The sequence below is a fragment of the Armigeres subalbatus genome, chromosome 1, assembly GCF_024139115.2.
Source record: "Armigeres subalbatus isolate Guangzhou_Male chromosome 1, GZ_Asu_2, whole genome shotgun sequence".
Taxonomy (NCBI): domain Eukaryota; kingdom Metazoa; phylum Arthropoda; class Insecta; order Diptera; family Culicidae; genus Armigeres; species Armigeres subalbatus.
Genome location: NC_085139.1, coordinates 153,337,658 through 153,356,406, shown reverse-complemented (window position 1 = coordinate 153,356,406; position 18,749 = coordinate 153,337,658). Strand labels below are relative to the sequence as shown.

The 18,749-nt window shown below is 39.0% G+C and overlaps 1 protein-coding gene and 1 long non-coding RNA gene across 3 annotated transcripts; one reads left to right on the top strand and one right to left on the bottom strand.

The window, feature by feature from the left end:
- The first annotated feature begins 2,480 nt into the window (after positions 1 to 2,480).
- Positions 2,481 to 16,736, top strand: LOC134205305 (uncharacterized). 2 transcript variants are annotated; one of them, XM_062680449.1, is made up of 7 exons: positions 2,503 to 2,638; positions 13,004 to 13,101; positions 14,579 to 14,647; positions 14,705 to 15,175; positions 15,237 to 15,557; positions 15,611 to 16,045; positions 16,104 to 16,736. In XM_062680449.1, exons 3-7 carry the CDS (start codon positions 14,581 to 14,583, stop codon positions 16,253 to 16,255), a joined length of 1,446 nt encoding a protein of 481 aa, XP_062536433.1. In that variant the 5' UTR covers positions 2,503 to 2,638; positions 13,004 to 13,101; positions 14,579 to 14,580; the 3' UTR covers positions 16,256 to 16,736. The 2 variants fall into 2 exon arrangements, with proteins under 2 accessions (XP_062536432.1, XP_062536433.1); XM_062680448.1 differs by lacking the exon at positions 13,004 to 13,101 and having other exon boundaries at positions 2,481 to 2,638.
- Positions 10,225 to 18,523, bottom strand: LOC134205306 (uncharacterized). The gene is made up of 3 exons (XR_009978113.1): positions 18,385 to 18,523; positions 11,529 to 11,606; positions 10,225 to 11,358 (listed from the first exon to the last, which is right to left on the bottom strand). It is a non-coding gene; the product is annotated as an uncharacterized LOC134205306 (long non-coding RNA).
- Between the last annotated feature and the right edge of the window lie 226 nt (positions 18,524 to 18,749).

Sequence of the window (18,749 nt, the reverse complement as noted above, 5' to 3'; positions counted from 1 at the left end):
GGGATACGCTTTATAACATCAACTTTAACAAGTCACCAAAAATTAAATTTACAAGCTTCAATCATCAAATTTGGACTTAGCTCATTTAATATATGTGTAAAATATTTTATTCATTGAGATAAATTCGCGAAAAAAACGAAAAAAAAATGGTTTTGTCCGGGCTTCCGCCACTTCTGCGACGTGAAAATTGCCGTCGTCGTAGACCTGTCCGCCACCCAGTTGGCGCAGTCGGCGGGGACATTTGTACGGGTTGACCAGGAGGGCGACATCGGTCCTCGACGACCGACTGTCACAGCAGCTGCTGTGCAGATGCACAATGGTTATTGGCCTTTCGCATTCCTGCGCCTTGTGCTTCTCGATTGAAGCGATTTAGATAGGAAGAGTGGGGGCAGCGTGCCAGCTCGGAGGTTACTTTCAAGACACTGTTTCGTACCGTCTTCATAGACGCTGTGCAGTGCTGCTGAGTGTGAAGAGGAACGCGCCAAGCAGAGCAGCGTACACTGTTATTCGTTTTCTGTTCTGTGTATTGTTTCATCCTGCGCGCCAACACTGCTCGCAATGTGATCGTTTGGCGCCCAAATAGTCCAATTAGATTTAAATTTGAATGTTTTTGCGCACGTCGCCAAAATATAATTTGTATTGTATCTGTACTAAAAGTCGCCTATAAAAGGCGACTCTGAAATCATGTTCCATACAGTGTCTGGAAAGTAACCTCCGAGCTGGCACGCTGCCTCTCGGAGGCAATAAAATAATCAAGTCAAGTTGAAGCAGTAGTTTCTTTATTCGTCGCCCGGAGAATCACCCAAATAAAAAATAAACACAACGTAGGGTCGTCCCACACTGGACGAAACACTATGTTTTGTTAATAACTCCGGAACGCAATAGCCCATCGATCTATTTTTCAATAGGGTTTAACCAGGCCACAATCTACGTCGAATGCAATTTGTTGCGATGGTTGGGTTTCCAAGCCTTCTATAAAAAAAGTTCTGTTTTGGAGCGGTCCTATAGCCTTTCCGTGCGTATATTTAGTATACGAGAAAGGCAAAAATAGATTTTGAAGTGAAATGATAGTCTTTCGGTACAACTTTGTTGTACGAGAGAGACAAAAACACGTACCACCAGCCAGGCATATCCAATGGGAAACGGTGCTTGCTGCTGACATCATCGACATGCTGCTTGCTCGAGGATTGTCTGATATCCAGAGCCACTGCGACTCCCTCCAGGTCATATCTATATTTTTAATCAATGAACTCGATGTAAAACGGTTGACGTTACTTAAGGCACCAGAATAAATAAGAACGTAAGAAAATATTATTATGTCCATATTTGTTACCTAAATTAACTTGGTTTTTCGCCTCCACTCAGGGTGGTTGTGAGTTTTTCCGGTGAACATTCTTGCTTTGTTATTAATACTTTATTAAGTTCATCCACAATAATTTAGCTACTGTAAATTTCCGGAAATTCTGACGGTCTGTTGGTAACACTGAATTCGATCACTGTTTAACCTGACCAGCCCGAACGAGTGTCTCAAGCCGGACATCTATTTGAAAACAACAACAGTATCTCCTAAAAGAGAGTGGCGCTTAAACTGCTGCAGTTAAGAACATAAAGCTTTCGTTTTGAATTCATAAATGCTGAAAAATAGGTATAGGAAGAATACGAAATATCGTTTTGCTCTTTTAGTTAGCATTACATCCCCTACATTGCGCCAAGACAGCTTAATGTATATTAGGAAAATCACAATTATTAATTGGGTAAACCTATGCCAAGTTTTTTTTTTCAAATTCGTATATTTTTCAGAAGACTAACACAATGATACTCTTATTCTGAGGAAAGTTGATAAAATGTCCAACCAAAAATTTTCTAGACTGGACCGCGGAAACCGAACCCACCCACCTTCTACATGATCTTTCTTATTAGCAAAGCTCTTACCGCTATGCTCTGGAAGATCCTGCGATCTACACACAAATCATGAATATTTCCCATCCAAAATTAATACCTATAAACCTAATCGAGATTCAAATCCAACGAGATCTGCTTCGCAGCCGCGCCACTCGCCACTGAACTACAAAAATCCCCGTTATGGGTCATGTGAAATCATGTCTGACAAACGTGCATCAAATGTGCGTCTTTCGCATAATTTGAAAACAATTTAATGATGGAAAAACTCTCTTACTAAGCGCTGTAAAAATGGATATCCACGCAATTCAGATGATCATCAGAATATGGTCATCAGAATATGCGGACAATAACTAAATTTTGCTCTCAATTTCATTGCCATGGTATCGTTTTCATCGATACAGATCGGATAATCGATACCCACGAAACCGAAACGAAATATAAACAGAAAGCAGCGGGACTTGCGCGCCAGTTTAAGTGGACAAAACGCTTCTTCTGCGGAATACACCTTGAGACGAACATAGCTCAATGGGTGAATCCTCTTTCGTCTTATTCTTCGATATTAGATACCTTAGCTTTACACCTGGCGCGATCGAGCAGTCCAGTCGTGAGCGAAAAGCCACCGAAGAAGGTTGCTTCGATTCTCAAGGCCAAGATAGTGTTCGGTTACGGGAAGATTTTAAGAAAGAAAGTGTTGCGTGAGGATATTTAAACGGAGCGATCTACGCACATGCCCAAGGTTAGATAACTGTGAAACGTTGAAAAAGTGATTTAAATGAGGGAATCAGTTTAAGTTTGGATGACTGTGATTTCAGTTAAACGAAAAAAATAAAAACATTTATCAAAAATATAATGAATTAGTGAATCAACTGATCCTACTCAAATGAGAACATAATGCGTACGTAATTGGGACAATTCGTGTAGTTTCTTTGGTTGCTGCATCTGAAATTCCAATAGTTCGATCGCAGAGTAAAGCAGTAGGCCACCGGATACTACAGCGAGCATAAGCCCAGTGCATCGCACTTAAGCCAATCGAATATAGGCAACACAAAACGGTAGCTTCGCGAAAAGGAACCGTTATTCCTATATAGTACAGTTTTCTTTTTTGTCTGCGCCTACTTTTTTGCTTTCCGTTCACGACATATCGATTTTGATATTGTAGGCGCTTTCCCACAGGTAACTCGTGCTTACGAAGGTATGCATTAATTAAGATCCCAAAATGAATTGGCGTAGAGACAACGCGACATAAAAATGTGCCCACCAGAGAATGTAGCACAAAATTATCATATTGTTCCGGAAAAGACTATGCGAAGGTGAAGACGAAAGAGACAATCTTCGCAAAGGCCAATTTAAATTCCAGATTCGAAGCATTAATAAGCCATAGCTTTTACTTTCTCAGCTACAGCTGATGAGAATCTATGGATTTGGAATTAATTCGACAAATTGTTTGTAAATCACTTTCTTTTTATCGAATGACCAATGCAATAATGTGTATCAAGCAAAGTTAGGCAGCAATAAATCGATGTTTGAAGAGTTAAAAAAAAACAAATGGTACGACTGCTGCCATTCCATGCAATGCTATATGCTTTTCTAATGAGAGCATTAAGTGTATGGTATGCATCCGATTGTTTACTCATCGTTTGTACCGTTAAACATCTACAAGTATGCACTCTTGAGTATAATTGAGTTGTTCATAAAAAGTTCAGCTTTTGTGCTATTTTAATTATTTCAAGTTGTCTGGATGCTATTCATAGTGTATTGATGATTAGGATCATATGATCAACGTATCATGAACAGTTGTTGTTGACCTTATGCTGTGAGGTTGTTTAACAGCTCATGAAAGCATTAGTAAAATCGGAAATTAGGTCATACAATTGCCTTGACATACAACCCGCTGTCTGGAGATGAATCTGGTAGTTCTGCAGACACATCAACAGGGTTACTGCTCCTTGAATTCATAACATATGTAGCCATATCAAAATCAAAGAGTTGGAGCGCAAAATGCTTTGTTTATAGTTTTTTTTAAACATTGATTAAGCCGAAATTGTCCTTTTTGCGAACATTATTATCCTGTTTTAACATTAACATGTCATTAATAATGGAACAAATACAATACCTAAAATTTGAATGCATGCGTATGACACACATCCGTGAGAGGTGAGTCGTCGGGGCAAAACCAATTTTGATCATCAGTGCCAGTGCAGTGTCCGCATGAAACGATTCATATGGCCTCCACTTTCACTCCGAACAGAAAAATTTAGCGCCTCTCTCTGCATCTATCTACCTGCTGATAAACGTGTCACATCTTTCTTTTTGGCAAATTTAATTCTGTTAAAATCATAATTTAAACGAGGTTATTATCAATATGAAGTTTTTACAATAGAATAAAGCATGACATTCGAATCATTGTTACGTCAGTTTATGTCTGTTTGCATGTATGTTTCGCATTCCAGCTATTAAAATTGTCAAGAGGGAAAGTTATGCAGTTGATCATTGTTGATTTTGGTCACCATTGTAGTCGCATATTGCATACAAAAAATGTGACATGATTGGTTGATCGACGCACAGTTTCATATTGATTTCCCTTTGTAGCCGTAACGCAAGTGCGTTTTATTTTATTGGAATTGATGAATAAAATTGATACAGCTTGAAACCAACTCCAAAGATAACTCCGTAGTATTTTCAAACGGAACTCTATAGGTGTCTGTAGTGTCTCCCGAGGATGTTCTTGAGAATTGAAATCATAGAAATACATTAGAATGCATTGCTATGAACCATTTACTCAAATGTAAATGAAGTTTTCGCAATAGAATGTACGGGTTGTTAAGTATCGTAACTATACAAAATCTGAGATTTTTCCATACATATTTTTCGTCACACAATAGAGTGTATGGTTAATATATTGTTGAAATATCCGAACAAAACTGTTCAAAATACATTGGATTGTATTGTATTTGTATAGTAAAACAATACGATTTTTTCATATCTCAGTTGTGACAGCTTTACTGTTCAACAATGCAATTTAAAGGGAAAAAATACATATTTGGCGCTACGAGGCAAATATTGTTATATAGTTTATATGCAATGTAAAGAAACGTTTCAAAAGTTATCAATGTATGAATCTTATGTACGAAAATGATTCAAAAACAATTGCAAGTATTGTTACATTAGAAAAATATGTTGTTGTATTGTATCCTCAGTGTGGATACAATCTGTGCAACCATCAAGAAACAATATATCCTATTGTATACCGTACATTGTATGGTAATTCAATTGTTTTCACTATTGAACCAATAGTACATTTTTATCCGGGGGGTCATCGCTCTCACCGGCAGCCTGGCGGTCGGATAGCAAAATCGTTCAAAAAGGTCTCTTACATTTCAGTCTTCTTGCCATCAGATACATTCAATATATTCTACAAGCATTCTAAGTACTTGAAACAGTGACCCATTCTCACCCCCATTTGACCCATTGTCACCCCCGACGACGGTACTAATCTAGTTTAATATCTTAAAAATGAGTGAGATTTATATGTTAGTAAATTTCAGAATTTGCACACAAACGCACACATACATGCATATAAGTGGTCTATTAGTGTCTCAAAACATGCTCACATTTGCTATCTAGCTCCCACTGAAGAAATTTTTGAAATCTCTTCAAATTTTCACGTTTTTGCTTTTCTGAGAAGACTGTTTGGTACATGCTTCTATATGTTCTTCAATTAAAATCAATTATTTCTTTGAAAAAAATCAGGAAAATAAGTATATTTTCATGTCATGTCATTTTTTATAATTATATTTTTAATATTAAAGTGAATTTGTTCCAAATACCATACATTTTATTTCATAATTTAAGAGATTTATTAATAGATTAATACGTAACACGCCTGCGTAACGCATACAAAGCGAAATTATAGACATTTCCGAAGGAAGGGTCAAAAATCACGGACATATAAAATAAACAAACAGCCACACATTCAATAAATTAAAATAATAGACTCTCTGTGCCCCGAGAGAAACGTCCAATGTGTTGCCCATTACGGGATATGACAAGGTTTCATATTAGATCTTGGCCCATCAGCCAAATCCCGCAAATATAATTTTATTGCGTATTGCGCATTTTTGTCTACAGTAATTAGGTGCTGTAGCCATAGCCTTATTTTTGCTTACACACTTAAAATAAATCACCGAATTCGGTAAAATTTTACCGAAATCTCAACAGCAGAACTGTTCGGTAAATAATTTTACTGATTTTCGGTGATTTTGACAGTTGAACAATGGAAAATATTACAATAAATCTGTAAAATAATTACCGAACAGTTCTGCTGTTGAGATTTCGGTAAAATTTACCGAATACTGTAAAATGAGTTAAGTGTGTAGGATTCCGATCCTATTTGGGCACCTTGAATTAATTTGTGCCATGTGGTTCCAGCAATATAGAGTCTGCGTCTGGGAATCTATAGAGTAGAGTGGGGCAAGAGTACGCACTTAGTTTTCAATCGATCATGTGGCCCTTATGAAGCAAGCTTCTGCATATCAAATCAGTGTCGATGATTCTTATACTCTTCCTTTATGTTACCCAGTGGAAAAAATATTGGAATTATTGAGATTCGTTTTTGTAGAACCCTTATTGCAAGACAAGTGAAAAACGCACTCTTACCCCACCGGTGGGGTAAAAGTGCGCATCGGGTGGGGTAAGAGTACGCATTTATCCAATCATGTGCTTTAAGTATATATTAACACAAATAAAAGTTAATAACATTTAATTGATGTTTAATGAGCATATATTACGGAATGTTTAAAGATTACGTAACTTTTAGAGGGGGAGGGGGTCCTAAAAATGGGCACTTTCAGTCGAACAACCATTGTTTTTTATACATATATACAAAAATATTTATCAGGTTTCGCGTGGCGTATACAAAGGCATTTTCCTTAAAGAAAGTCCACCAATCACGTAACGTAAAATTTGGCTATTTCATCACTCATCCCCCCTCCCCCTATCTTACACTATTTGTATGAATCCTCTAAAAATTATATGGATCGTCACATATCTCGCAACCCCTCCCAGCTAAACGTTGCGTAATTTATGAATGTTTCTTTTGATTAAATGAAATTATCATTTAGATGAAATTGTGTTTTCGTACTATGTTTAGGTGTACAACAAGTCCTAATACAATTTCATTATTTCGCTTCAGTGCTTTGTTCGCTAATTCCTTTCTAACACTGAATTAGTTCAACTTATCCTAAAAACTTGTGATAAATTCGAATTCTGTCCCTTTTTTCTTAGTTGTGGATCTTTACGCTTTGGAAGAAGTCTTATTTCGGCCGGAGATACGGGTTTGACATCATAACTTGAAGATTCATATGCGTACTCTTGCCCCACCGGTTCCTGCGTACTTTCACCCCACAGTCCCAAAAATTATTCAAGTAATGGTTTTGACTTCTTGGAAAACTAGCCGGATTGGTGTTCTGTACCATAAAGTACTCTATACAATAGGTTATTGAAATGGTATAATGTTCACCTGATTGAACGTATATATGGTAATGAAATACTAGTTGCGGAAATCAAATTATTTTTAGCAAAATGATCAAAAAGTTATCTAACTCCATATCTCCCTTGTTGTTTATTCAAATCGTTTACAATTACACATGATAATAGTTGGCCAGAATACCTGTCAAACTGATGCATTGCTGCTAGTTTATCTATTTTTGTTACTTCAAAAAATCGAAAACGTACTCTTACCCCACGCGCACTCTTGCCCCACTCTACTCTATTTATAACTAGCAGACCCGACGAACTTTGTTTCGTCTAAAATTTATTTATTCTCCGATTAGTTCTCGAGTTATGCAGAAATATATGCTTCAGCTGTATGGGAGCCCCCCTTTTCAGAAGGGGGAGGGATTTTGAAACATATTTTTCCTTCCAAAACCTTCACATGCCAAACTTGGTTACATTTGTTTGATTGATTCTCAAGTTATGCAGAAATTGATGTTTCATTTGTATGAGAGCCCCCCTTTCCAAGAGGGAGGGGTCCCGAACCATCTTAAGAACCATCCTCAGCCCCAAAAACCTCTACATATAAAGTTTCACGCGGATCGGTTCAGTAGTTTCCGAGTTTATAAGGTTCAGACAAACAGAAATGCATTTTTTGTATATAGATTTTTAATGCCTATCTTTTGGCCCAAACACAGAACATTCAGTAATGGTACATGCACAATTACATTCAAACATTTGTCACTTACAAGTAAGATAAAATAAACCATAACACTTCTGTTCGATACTGAAATCCTTCGAAGTGACTTTTCTGCGCGTTCTCCTAAGCACTAAGCAACATTTCCTGCGAATTTGATCTCCAGATCCGAACTAGAAAAGTTCCTGCTCTTGAAACTTCCTTGCATCCGTAGCCAATAGACTTATGCAGGGGTTCATCGAATTCACTCACCCGATGGATTTTGACATTTGAGCGGGTCGTTTTCTCGAACAAAAGTTCATTTTGCGTTCATTATGCGACCCGCTCAAACGTCATAATTTCTTGGGGGAGTTCATTTTGCGTTAGTCTATTTCGCCATCTCTTCTTCTGTATCACGACCAAGATGAATACACTACTAGGTGCTCCAATTTGCCAAGTTTATGGAAGATAAGAAGGCGGGGGTGGAAAATTCATTTTCAGTGCAAAACGAAAACAAACCCGCTGGCTCTCCCATACTAAAATCCAAGATGGCTGAATAGTGAATTTTGCTTATTGGAACACCTAGTGGTGAATACATCTTGATCACGACTATCAAGATATTCATCCACGTAGTGTCAAAGGTGATCATCGGGTTTCTTTGATGGATCGCTTTCGTGAAGAAACCACTGTAAATGTCGATACTTCTTTTTAATTTCACTTGCGAAATTCGCTGCCGGAAACCACATAGCACTCCTAACAACGATCAACTGACATAATGTTGTCTTATTGAAAACTTATATCTATGTAGAGCATTGTTGTATTTGAGAATTCCCTGAACTCTCTACATTGGATTCCTTTCGGCCATTTCGATGGATTTATGCAGCTATCGTTGAGAGATATTCTGTTCTTAGTAATTTTGCTGCTGGGTACCAAATAATACGCAGTTTTGGGCTTACACTACACGGATTGTTTACCACACCAAGAGAGAGATATCGCGTTATAGACTAACGCAAAATGAACTCCCCCAAGAAATTATGACGTTTGAGCGGGTCGCATAATGAACGCAAAATGAACTTTTGTTCGAGTGGACGACCCGCTCAAATGTCAAAATCCATCGGGTGAGTAAATTTGATGAACTCCTGCACAGGTCTATGATGCCGGTTCATTTTGTTGTCTTTCTCGAATCTTAGCTCGTTCGTAACTCTCCACCGGCACTCCGGTCACAAACGGTCAACGTCGAGACATCTCATCATATCCAGTTTTCCGCGAGCGGTAATGGCCGCCAGCTTGCCTGCGGGTTAGTCTCTGATTTGACATTTCTGGAGGTCAACTGCACCCACCGTTCGAGAATTTTGATCAATGTAGTATATAAAAAGGCTTGAATTCACTTAATCAGCACCTTCTTTTATGCCACATTGGTCAGAATGCTCGGAGCGGTGGGTGCAGTTGACCTCCAGAAATGTCAAATCAGAGACTAACCCGCAGGCAAGCTGGCGGCCATTACCGCTCGCGGAAAACTGGATACCGCAAGGGTGTGTATCTGGAGATTCAGAGAGCGGCTTACGGTATTTGCACCCATTGAGGGAAACATGTGCTGTGCTTTTTCTCCTGAAATTAGCAGATTGACTAATCTCGAATCGTAGAAAACAGAAGATTTTGAAGGCCGTTGCTGGTATGGCGATTTGTTTTATGTTTTATGTGTTATGTTTTATGTATATGAGTATGTGTTTTTATGCAGCTATGGGGGGTGCTTTTTCTCCAATGTCCGGTAAATAAGGTTTTGATTTACGCGAAACGCATCCCCAGCGACCTACTTCAGCAAACGTTTTATGCGGAAACCTCATTTGAATATTATTTTTCTTATAACTATTTACAACGATTTTTTACATTTTCCGAAAAGTATGTTTCCAGTTTCATTCCGTAGAAGACTAACGGCCTTATGAGCGTTTTGTACATGATACATTAGGTGCGGATGTGAATCTTCTTTGACCGCAGTTTCTTCTGACTCGACTTCCACAGATGATGCGCCTTCGGATCCCTTTTTTACATTATTATCAGCCGTTAATAAGGATCTTTTTTTTTAGCAAGGTTAAACGGAAATCTGCAAACAGACACCTGAGGAGGTTAACTCTGGTAGTGTTTTTAACAATAAAAAACGAACTGATCCGGTTAACAGTTGAAATAGAAGAGAGCCTCTTTATTACTTTTATACAACAGCAAACCTCTTGTGGTTATATACAATTTCCTCTTATGTACTTACTATCAGAAGGATGACAGCTGTCATCTTTAACAGATCGATACAAGGGATAGGAATTGAGACACACTGAATATAATATATTCCTAATTGAGTATATGACAACTCCTCCCTTATTTAGTTCATACTTATATCACTATCTAATAACATCGATTTGATAATATAAACAAACGACTGTATTCGTATATATTTAGATCATGTTGTATTTTATACCTATAATTCTCGATTGCATTTAGTAGCTGAACTCAATACCTTTTTTACTCGAAACTACTTAGAAATTCATTATGGCTAGATTTCTGTTTCTTTCTATTCGAACGCCTCAACACAAATGGCGCCTTCGAACTTCCTGATGGAAAAACTTCAACACATTCCTGCAACGCTCCCGGGTGTAGTTCATTTCTGGCGGGTGGCCTCGACGTCAAACCCGTGGAACGGTTCATCATCCTCAGAATCGACAAATTTTCGCTTGTGTGTCCGTACTGTTGTCTCATCTCCTCCCACATGAAACGAAACATTTCGCCTTCGTTCATTGGTTTTGACTAGCTTTATCTGCCCCCTGTGGGCCGTTAGGAGATGGGCTCCGATAGCAATCTTTGTCTAGCAAACTGCTGCTTGCCAAACCCTCCTATTGTTGCCGGTCTCGCCTCGGATCGATCGATTCCCGCGCCTTCGATCCAATCGATTCCTGCGCCGCTGGTTGTCCGCTTACGCTTAAGTTACCGTCTCCTCCAACGCTCGTGTTTATCCTCTTGGTCGGTCGATGTTCCCAAAACGAATCGATCCCGATACGCACCGATGTGCCACGTATCTTCTCAGCTATCCTTCACTGTTATCCGAACTATTAAGATTTCCGCACCGATGAATGCCTTTAATGCTTTCCACCTCTGTTCTCGGAATATCGACTAACTGGCCTAGCGTTATTGCTCAGAGGCTCTTTGGCTTGCTTCCGTTACTGCCTGTACCAGGGAATCAACTCAACCTGGCTCGCTTTCAAATGCCCAAACAAAAGAACGAAACTAGCGTCACTTTCGACCGACTATAAATGAAAACAAGAGAATAGAAACTTTTACTATCAATTCACAAAGCAAGCATTCTTTGTCAAACAAAACAATCACTAAACAATTGACTTCTTCCAACACTTTTCAATTTCAAGTTCTCAGCTCGGATACACTTTGGAAAGGCACAAAAAAAATGGTCACCAATTACCTTTAATCCGAATATAATCCGCCTCCGTATACCCTTGCTACCGTCCGACACAAGCTAACCCGGAGCAGCCAACAACTTCTGTACATAAGAAAATTATTTTGAGCTTTTTAGTGGAATGTTTTCACCTGTCATAAGACGAGTTTATACAATCCCATTGAATTCCACCACTTAATCGTATCTTGACAGATACGTATTTCGACCTCAAAAGTAAGGCCGTCTTCAGTGTCTCGTACTTGACTCGACTTAGTCGAGTCAAGTACGAGACATTGAAGACGGCCTTACTTTTGAGGTCGAAATACGTATCTGTCAAGATACGATTAAGTGGTGGAATTCAATGGGATTGTATAAACTCGTCTTATGACAGGTGAACTTCTGTACGTTTTTATCACTTTCACACGCGAATAACTACTTTTTTACTCTCGTCGCCACTGTTAAGTCAATAAAAAACGAACTGATCCGGTTAACAGTTGAAATAGAAGAGAGCCTCTTTATTACTTTTATACAACAGCAAACCTCTTGTGGTTATATACAATTTCCTCTTATGTACTTACTATCAGAAGGATGACAGCTGTCATCTTTAACAGATCGATACAAGGGATAGGAATTGGGACACACTGAATATAATATATTCCTAATTGAGTATATGACAGTGTTGGGATGGGCTCACCTAACCCACTAAAACCAAAACCCTTTCGCCAGTCCGTACCTTTCAGCCCGCAATTAAGCAATACTTCAGGGGAAGACTATAGAGAATGCCCACACTTATGCTAACGCACAAGGCATTAAAAGCACATCTACTTCACAGCTGGTAACCTCACCACCCGTCGATCGCCTGTCACGAAAGTAACCAAACGGTCTTTATCAGTCACTCACGTAGGAGACGAGCACCCCCGTATCAACAATCACGCATGGACCGCAATTACCTCTATTTTTACATACTGAGGTTCTCGCAGCCCATCCGCGACATGTTGGTTGCCGGGCTGAAAAAGGTGTTCACAGCATCACAGACAAGGCCCTTTCGTATGTATAGGTTAAACCGTTAAACGCCTTCGTCCTTAGATGGGAATAATCAGCGTGGGGGGAAACATTAATTTTCAGTGCAAAACGTAAACAAACGAGCATAAACTCCATACAAAAATCCAAGATGGCTAAGTTGGGGATATTGAAAAGTCAGAAACCCCCCAATAAATGCATCCTGATCACAAGATCAGCTGCTTGATTTGTTCAAAATGCTATTTTGGCTTCCTGCAACCCATGGCGGTTATGCACCACTACGGCTTCCGTCTTGTGATGTGCTAACGCCAACCTACTTGAGTTGAGCCATTCCTCGACTCTGCTTATCGCATATGAAGCTTCAAGCTCAACTTCATCGAGTGGCCAGTAACCTCAAGCATTACATCATCCGCGAATCCGTCTATTTCCACGCCGACCGGAAGATTTAAACGTATTGTTCTTTCATACTTGATATTCCACAGTACCGGCCCGATGATCGATACCTGTGGAACACCTGCTGACACCTCAATCGACAGTTAGTAAGGATCTGTGGTAGACGAATCTCTCGACCAGCTCGAAGGTATCCTCGTCTATTTTTTTCTTGTTCGGGTGTGCCACAGTGACCAGTTAGTTATTAGATCTATTGTAGCATGGAAATCTCCGTCTGTCATAACACTGCTTCTCTTGCGAATTAATAAGATGCGTGTATACTGGTTGGGCTCAAAGAGACTAATTAAAATTTATTTAACTAATTACTTCAATTAAACAAACTAGGTTGCTACTAAGCAGCGCTTGGTTACTAGGCATAACGGTGCACTAATATCGTGGGTTACTAATGCTCAATACACAACACTCCTCCTTAACCTACGATTCCAAGAAGTTTCTTGAATGCTTCATGTTTGTATCTTGTAAGTGGTTTCGTAAAGCCGTCCGCTGGTTGTTGATCGGTGGGAACATAATCCAGTGTAACATCGCCACGATTCAATGCTTCGCGAAGAAAATGATAACGAATCGAAATATGTTTTGTACGAGGGTTGTAACCTTGATTTCTTGCTAAACATAATGCTGATTGGTAATCACATAGGATTGGTACAGTACAGCTTCGGTTAATTTGCTCCAACATCTGCTGCCACCAGAGAGCTTCTTGTGTGGTTCTTGATAGTGCAATGTATTCGGCATACGCCACAACATCTTGTCGTTTGTAATTTGTCGAGATCGCTCCTTCCTTTTTTTGAAAACGTAGCCAGTGGGAGATTTTCTATTATCTGTATCTCCTCCCCAATCCACATCCGTGTATACAGTCAACTGCGGGTTGTCGTTCAAGGAATATTCTAGACGGTTATTTGATGAGCCTTTGAGATAACGCATAAAGCGTTTTTTTTTTGCTTCCAAATGACATTTAGCTGCTTCCGCTTGCAGCCGGTCCATCACCTTCGCCTGATTGGCTAGCATAGGTTGCTACTAAGCAGCGCTTGGTTACTAGGCCTAACGGTGCATCAATATCGTGGGTTACTAATGCTCAATACACAACAGCTTCTCTGTCGTAAAACTGTCACCAAGCCATACACAACGGACAGGGCACACACAACGAACAACCCAGTGGTCCAGTGGAGAATTTTCCCGTTTCCTTCTTATTAAGGCGGGATTCGAACTCAGCAAATTTTATATTATTAAAGAGGTCACGTCTTCAGTTCATATCTTTAATGTCATTGAACCTTTCTTTTGGAAACATACGATATTATCTTCTCATACCATTCAGGCCGCTACAAATATTGAAGAACAATTATACCTCTCCTATCAGGGATTTTTTTTTGCCTAAAAATAATAAGTTTTAAGGGGGGGGGGGTCAACAAAAAACGCAGTATTACGTTTAAATCTCCTGGTCAGCGTGAAAATAAACGGATTCGCAGATGATGATTTTCAAAAAAAATCTTTAACGAATCCGAGTTTTTGTTTTTTTAATTTTCATTTTGGTATTTTTTATTATCCCCCCTCTTGACCTTACGGAGACCAGTAGCAAATGTTTTATAACTCTCTTATTCACTTTTTTAATGCAGATATGAGGCTCCCAAGTATAATACTTCTATTGGCTGTAGTGAGTCTCTCACAGGCGAGAGTTTTGGAAAGTATGTATACTGGTCTAAACCATCCTCGAGAGTAAACTAACAGTTCTGCATTTTCAGAAAAGAGTACCAAAATCACAAATAAATCCCCTATCGTCCTACGACAAGATGTTGAAGAATACAGCGACAGCGAAAATGCAGTGGATGGTAACATTTCAGAATCGAACGCCGTTGATGAGGCGGATGCAAGTGAAATAGTGAACTGCTACGAAGTTAACTGCAATGAAGCTAGTAGCAATGTTAATGCTGATGAAGAAACCAATTCAGAGAACAACGAAGTCTTACAAGAGATCAATCAGGTCCCTCAAGAGCCAGTCAGCGAAGCACCAGTTGTTAACACCGATGATGCTAATCCCATAAATCGATATTGCAAATGCACCACGTACGAATGTAACTGTTGCCGAGACTTTGCACTCCCTCTAGTCCCTGTAAAAGGACCCGGTTGCGCCACGGTTCAATACTTGGAAGGTAATCGTATGTCCATTGGCGTGAAATTTGGAGATCGAGTTTTGGCAAGTCGCGTTATATCAGGTCAGCACCATTTGAAACATGTATTAACCAAATGACCTCAAGCTTTTCTAATTTTGAATAGGTCGGAAGGCTACTCCGGTATGTATACCACTGCCAGGTGGCTTCAACCGGTTTTGCGGACGTATATATGGCATTAACAGAAGAGCAGATGATCATTTTAAGGCATGTCTTGGTCTAGAACTAAGAGCCGATAATGAAATAGAAGCGGTATTGCGTGTCTCATGCTTCAAGTTCGGACCACGTGGCTTGTCGGTAACCGAGCCAGAGCCACTTCCACCAATTGCCGATGTTGATGGAGATGAAGATGACGATGATGATGATGATGACGACGATGATGACGATGAAGCTGATGATTTACTCGGAACGTTGGGAATTGCCGATGGTAACATTTACAATGCAAATTTATGGAACACATTAACAGCGCTTTCATTTTAGATGACGACGATGATGATGACGACGATGATGATGAAGAAGACGGCACTGAGCTGGAGGAACCAGAAATACAATCATCTGAACCAGGATATACAGGATTCAGTCTTTTGGAAGGGGATTTTCTAGGAGACCTACTTGGTACCACCAACCAAAAAAAGAAGAAAGCGGCTCTTAACAAAATTGGTACCACTCCGGCCTTGAGCAAAGACGCAAACAATTCAATAAAACAAAGTAATGCTGTAATTGCCGAAGCAATAAAAGTTAATAATACGAATACGAAGGACAAGGATGATGACGGTTCAGATGAAATAGCGGACATCGTGGAATCAATCGTGACTGGAGGCGATGACAGTGCGGAAGATGATGATGATGACGATGAAGACGATGATGATGAAGAAGAAGAAGATGATTCCAAAGAAACAAAAGGAGTTACCGAAGGTAATTGAACAAGTTTTAATATGGCATTGTTATATTATACAGATCTATTTATTCGTAGAAACTACCACTGAAGAAGACGACTATGGAGAAAGCGAAGAAGAAAATGATGTTGACACAGATGAAGAAATTGCGAATACTAAGCAGTCTAAGAAGCCAAATACCGGCTTCAATTGGAATAATTTGACAAGATTGTTCCGAATAATTTCTTAGGCACAGACAAATGAGAAACTTCATTAGCGGTTAATCAACTCGTTGATAAGATGAAGCAGAGCGATAAATTTAGCTCAAATTTATCCGGCGAAACATGAGTAGAGGATATTAGTACTTAAGACACACGTGTGATTCGATTTGGATTCCGATAACACGTTCTAGTATAATTTGTATCCAAATTCATACTTGAAAAATGAAGTACTAGATGGTGTTTCCTGAACCACACGTTTGTCTGCGGTATACAGCTAAAATAAGTAGAAATACATAAAAGGGCTAGTATTTCGCCGCGTAAATTTCTCGAAATATCATCACTTTGCTTCTTTTTTAGAAACGACAGATCGCCAATGGATCACAAACATATTTTAAGAAAACTTTGTAAATCTGCTAGAAACGAGACCATTCATATTTATTTAATTTATTTAATTTATTTTAATTTATTGTAGTTATTTATTATTACCTAATTTTCACGAAGAACAGAAAATTTGTTTTATTTTTCATTTTCCTAATGATTTATATCACATTACATTAGAAAACTATGTTTAATATTCATTTATTCACATTTTACGCTAGTTTAATCGTATTTTTGAAGACAAGTTCACTAACATTAAAATCAATCATTATACAATTTAAAATATCTGTTAAATGCTGTCTCCGTAAGCAGTTCGGTGCCACGCCACATTTTTTTATATCATGCAACATGAAGTACAACGAAACATTTTTTGACCATGTCATATGACATGTTTTAAGACATGCTGCGCGTGATAAAAATGTTGCACGATAAAAAGAATGACGCATTGTACATGTTATGCAACATATTTGCGTTGAGCCACATTATTTATTTCATGCAATATTTTTTATGTTGTGCATGGACAACAGAATGGGGCATCATGGTCATTTTTACAAATCAATGGTTTTTAGAATGATTTTTTTTTAATGAAATCCACCACCAAATTGGGATTCGTTCTACCAACTTCTAGTTGTTCTATTAAAACTTCCAAACAAACCTGCTGAATAGGCTAGTTTTTCATTTAACTATTTTTGGTCATTATCGAGCTTGGTAGTCATATGGCTACTGCTTCTGCCTCATACGCAGGAGGTCGTGGGTTCAATCCCAGGTCCGTTCCATTCTCCTACTTAGTATCTTTCTCTTTATTTCTCATGTTCTAGCAATCGCTAGAACTGGAAATGGACTTCCATACCGTTTCCATTACTATTCCTATACCTTCAACTTGAGTATTCTAACAGTAATCTGCTAGAATTGGAAATGAACTATAGAGCTCGTTTCCTACATCCAATTAGAAATTCCATCAGTTACCTTCTCCTATCTATCACATTGGCAGCTCGTTAACCAAGACGGACCTCTGCCTCTCCAACCTAACCCAGAAATTCCAACAAATTCCGCATGAACTCGTGGCAAGTGCAGAGGTATATTCGGCTTGCAGTGGGCGAGTGATTGCATCATCATTTCCTCCCCCTTCCCTACATTGACTTGCATTCTGACGTGGCAGGCGCCAGTATGACCTAACAAATGAGATCACCAGTACTTGTGAATTGAAGATGTGTGCTAGTCCCAAGCAAACATCTGTTGGTTCCCTGTGCAAGAACAGCTGATCTGGTCATAATGGAGTAGCAACTACGAGCAGTCAATCAAGCTCAAGCTCAAGCTAAAGAAGACTATTTTTGGTCATGTAAGCCCTCCACCCACCTCAAATATTTGTTAGGTTTTGTCTTGTTTTTTTTAATTTCCGGACAACAGCATAACAAATGTTCCGAATATTCTTCTTCTGTGCCATAGAAGCAAAACATATCATTTTGAGGTTTTCCTATGAGCTTTAAATGATATCGATTTGGACAATGACCTGTAATGAGACTCGTATACGTGCTTAGGTCTCTTTCAGATAATTCTAAAATGTTGCGAGTCATAGAAACATTTGAAGTGATAAAACGTTTCCCATGCCTCTAGCTCTATACGAAGAGAAGAAATTGATAAGCTACAAAAAGGTTCTGGTCCTGTAAATTGGCTTGTTGATACGAGAACCGCCAGCATAACGGCTTTTTTGTTATCACTGAGTACACTCCCAAACTGCACACTTAAAATAAATCGCACTCCAAGTTCTTTACTCTCGTACCAGTCGTTTTCCGAACAAGCAGTTCGAACTCTATTTCGTCCGGGGAGAGGTGACTAAGCGAATGTGTCACGGATATCACTAATTAGCCTTTACACACTGATCACTTATTTGACAGCTTTACTACGCGAAGCGATCAAACTCACTAGTGGGTGGTTTTTTAGTCTGGGCGCCAATGAAACGATTAGGGATCCTATATTCAGAGATATGCGAAAGCGGTCATTTTGAGCCAATCGAGCATTGAGAACTGTCAAAATCTGAGCCAAATGAACATCGTTATTGTTGCAGATCGAAAGGTATTGCGATTTTGGTGAAATAAATTTTATGAAAAGTTTTAGTAGTATAATTATCACCGAAAAAAGCCAATA

What these genes read in the sequence shown, in the direction of transcription:
- LOC134205305 (XM_062680448.1), top strand. Translation starts at nt 14,581, where the DNA reads ATGAGGCTCCCAAGTATAATACTTCTATTGGCTGTAGTGAGTCTCTCA. An exon ending in ACAGGCGAGAGTTTTGGAAA is followed by an intron (nt 14,648 to 14,704) that starts GTATGTATACTG and finishes CTGCATTTTCAG; the next exon opens with AAAAGAGTACCAAAATCACA. An exon ending in GGCAAGTCGCGTTATATCAG is followed by an intron (nt 15,176 to 15,236) that starts GTCAGCACCATT and finishes AATTTTGAATAG; the next exon opens with GTCGGAAGGCTACTCCGGTA.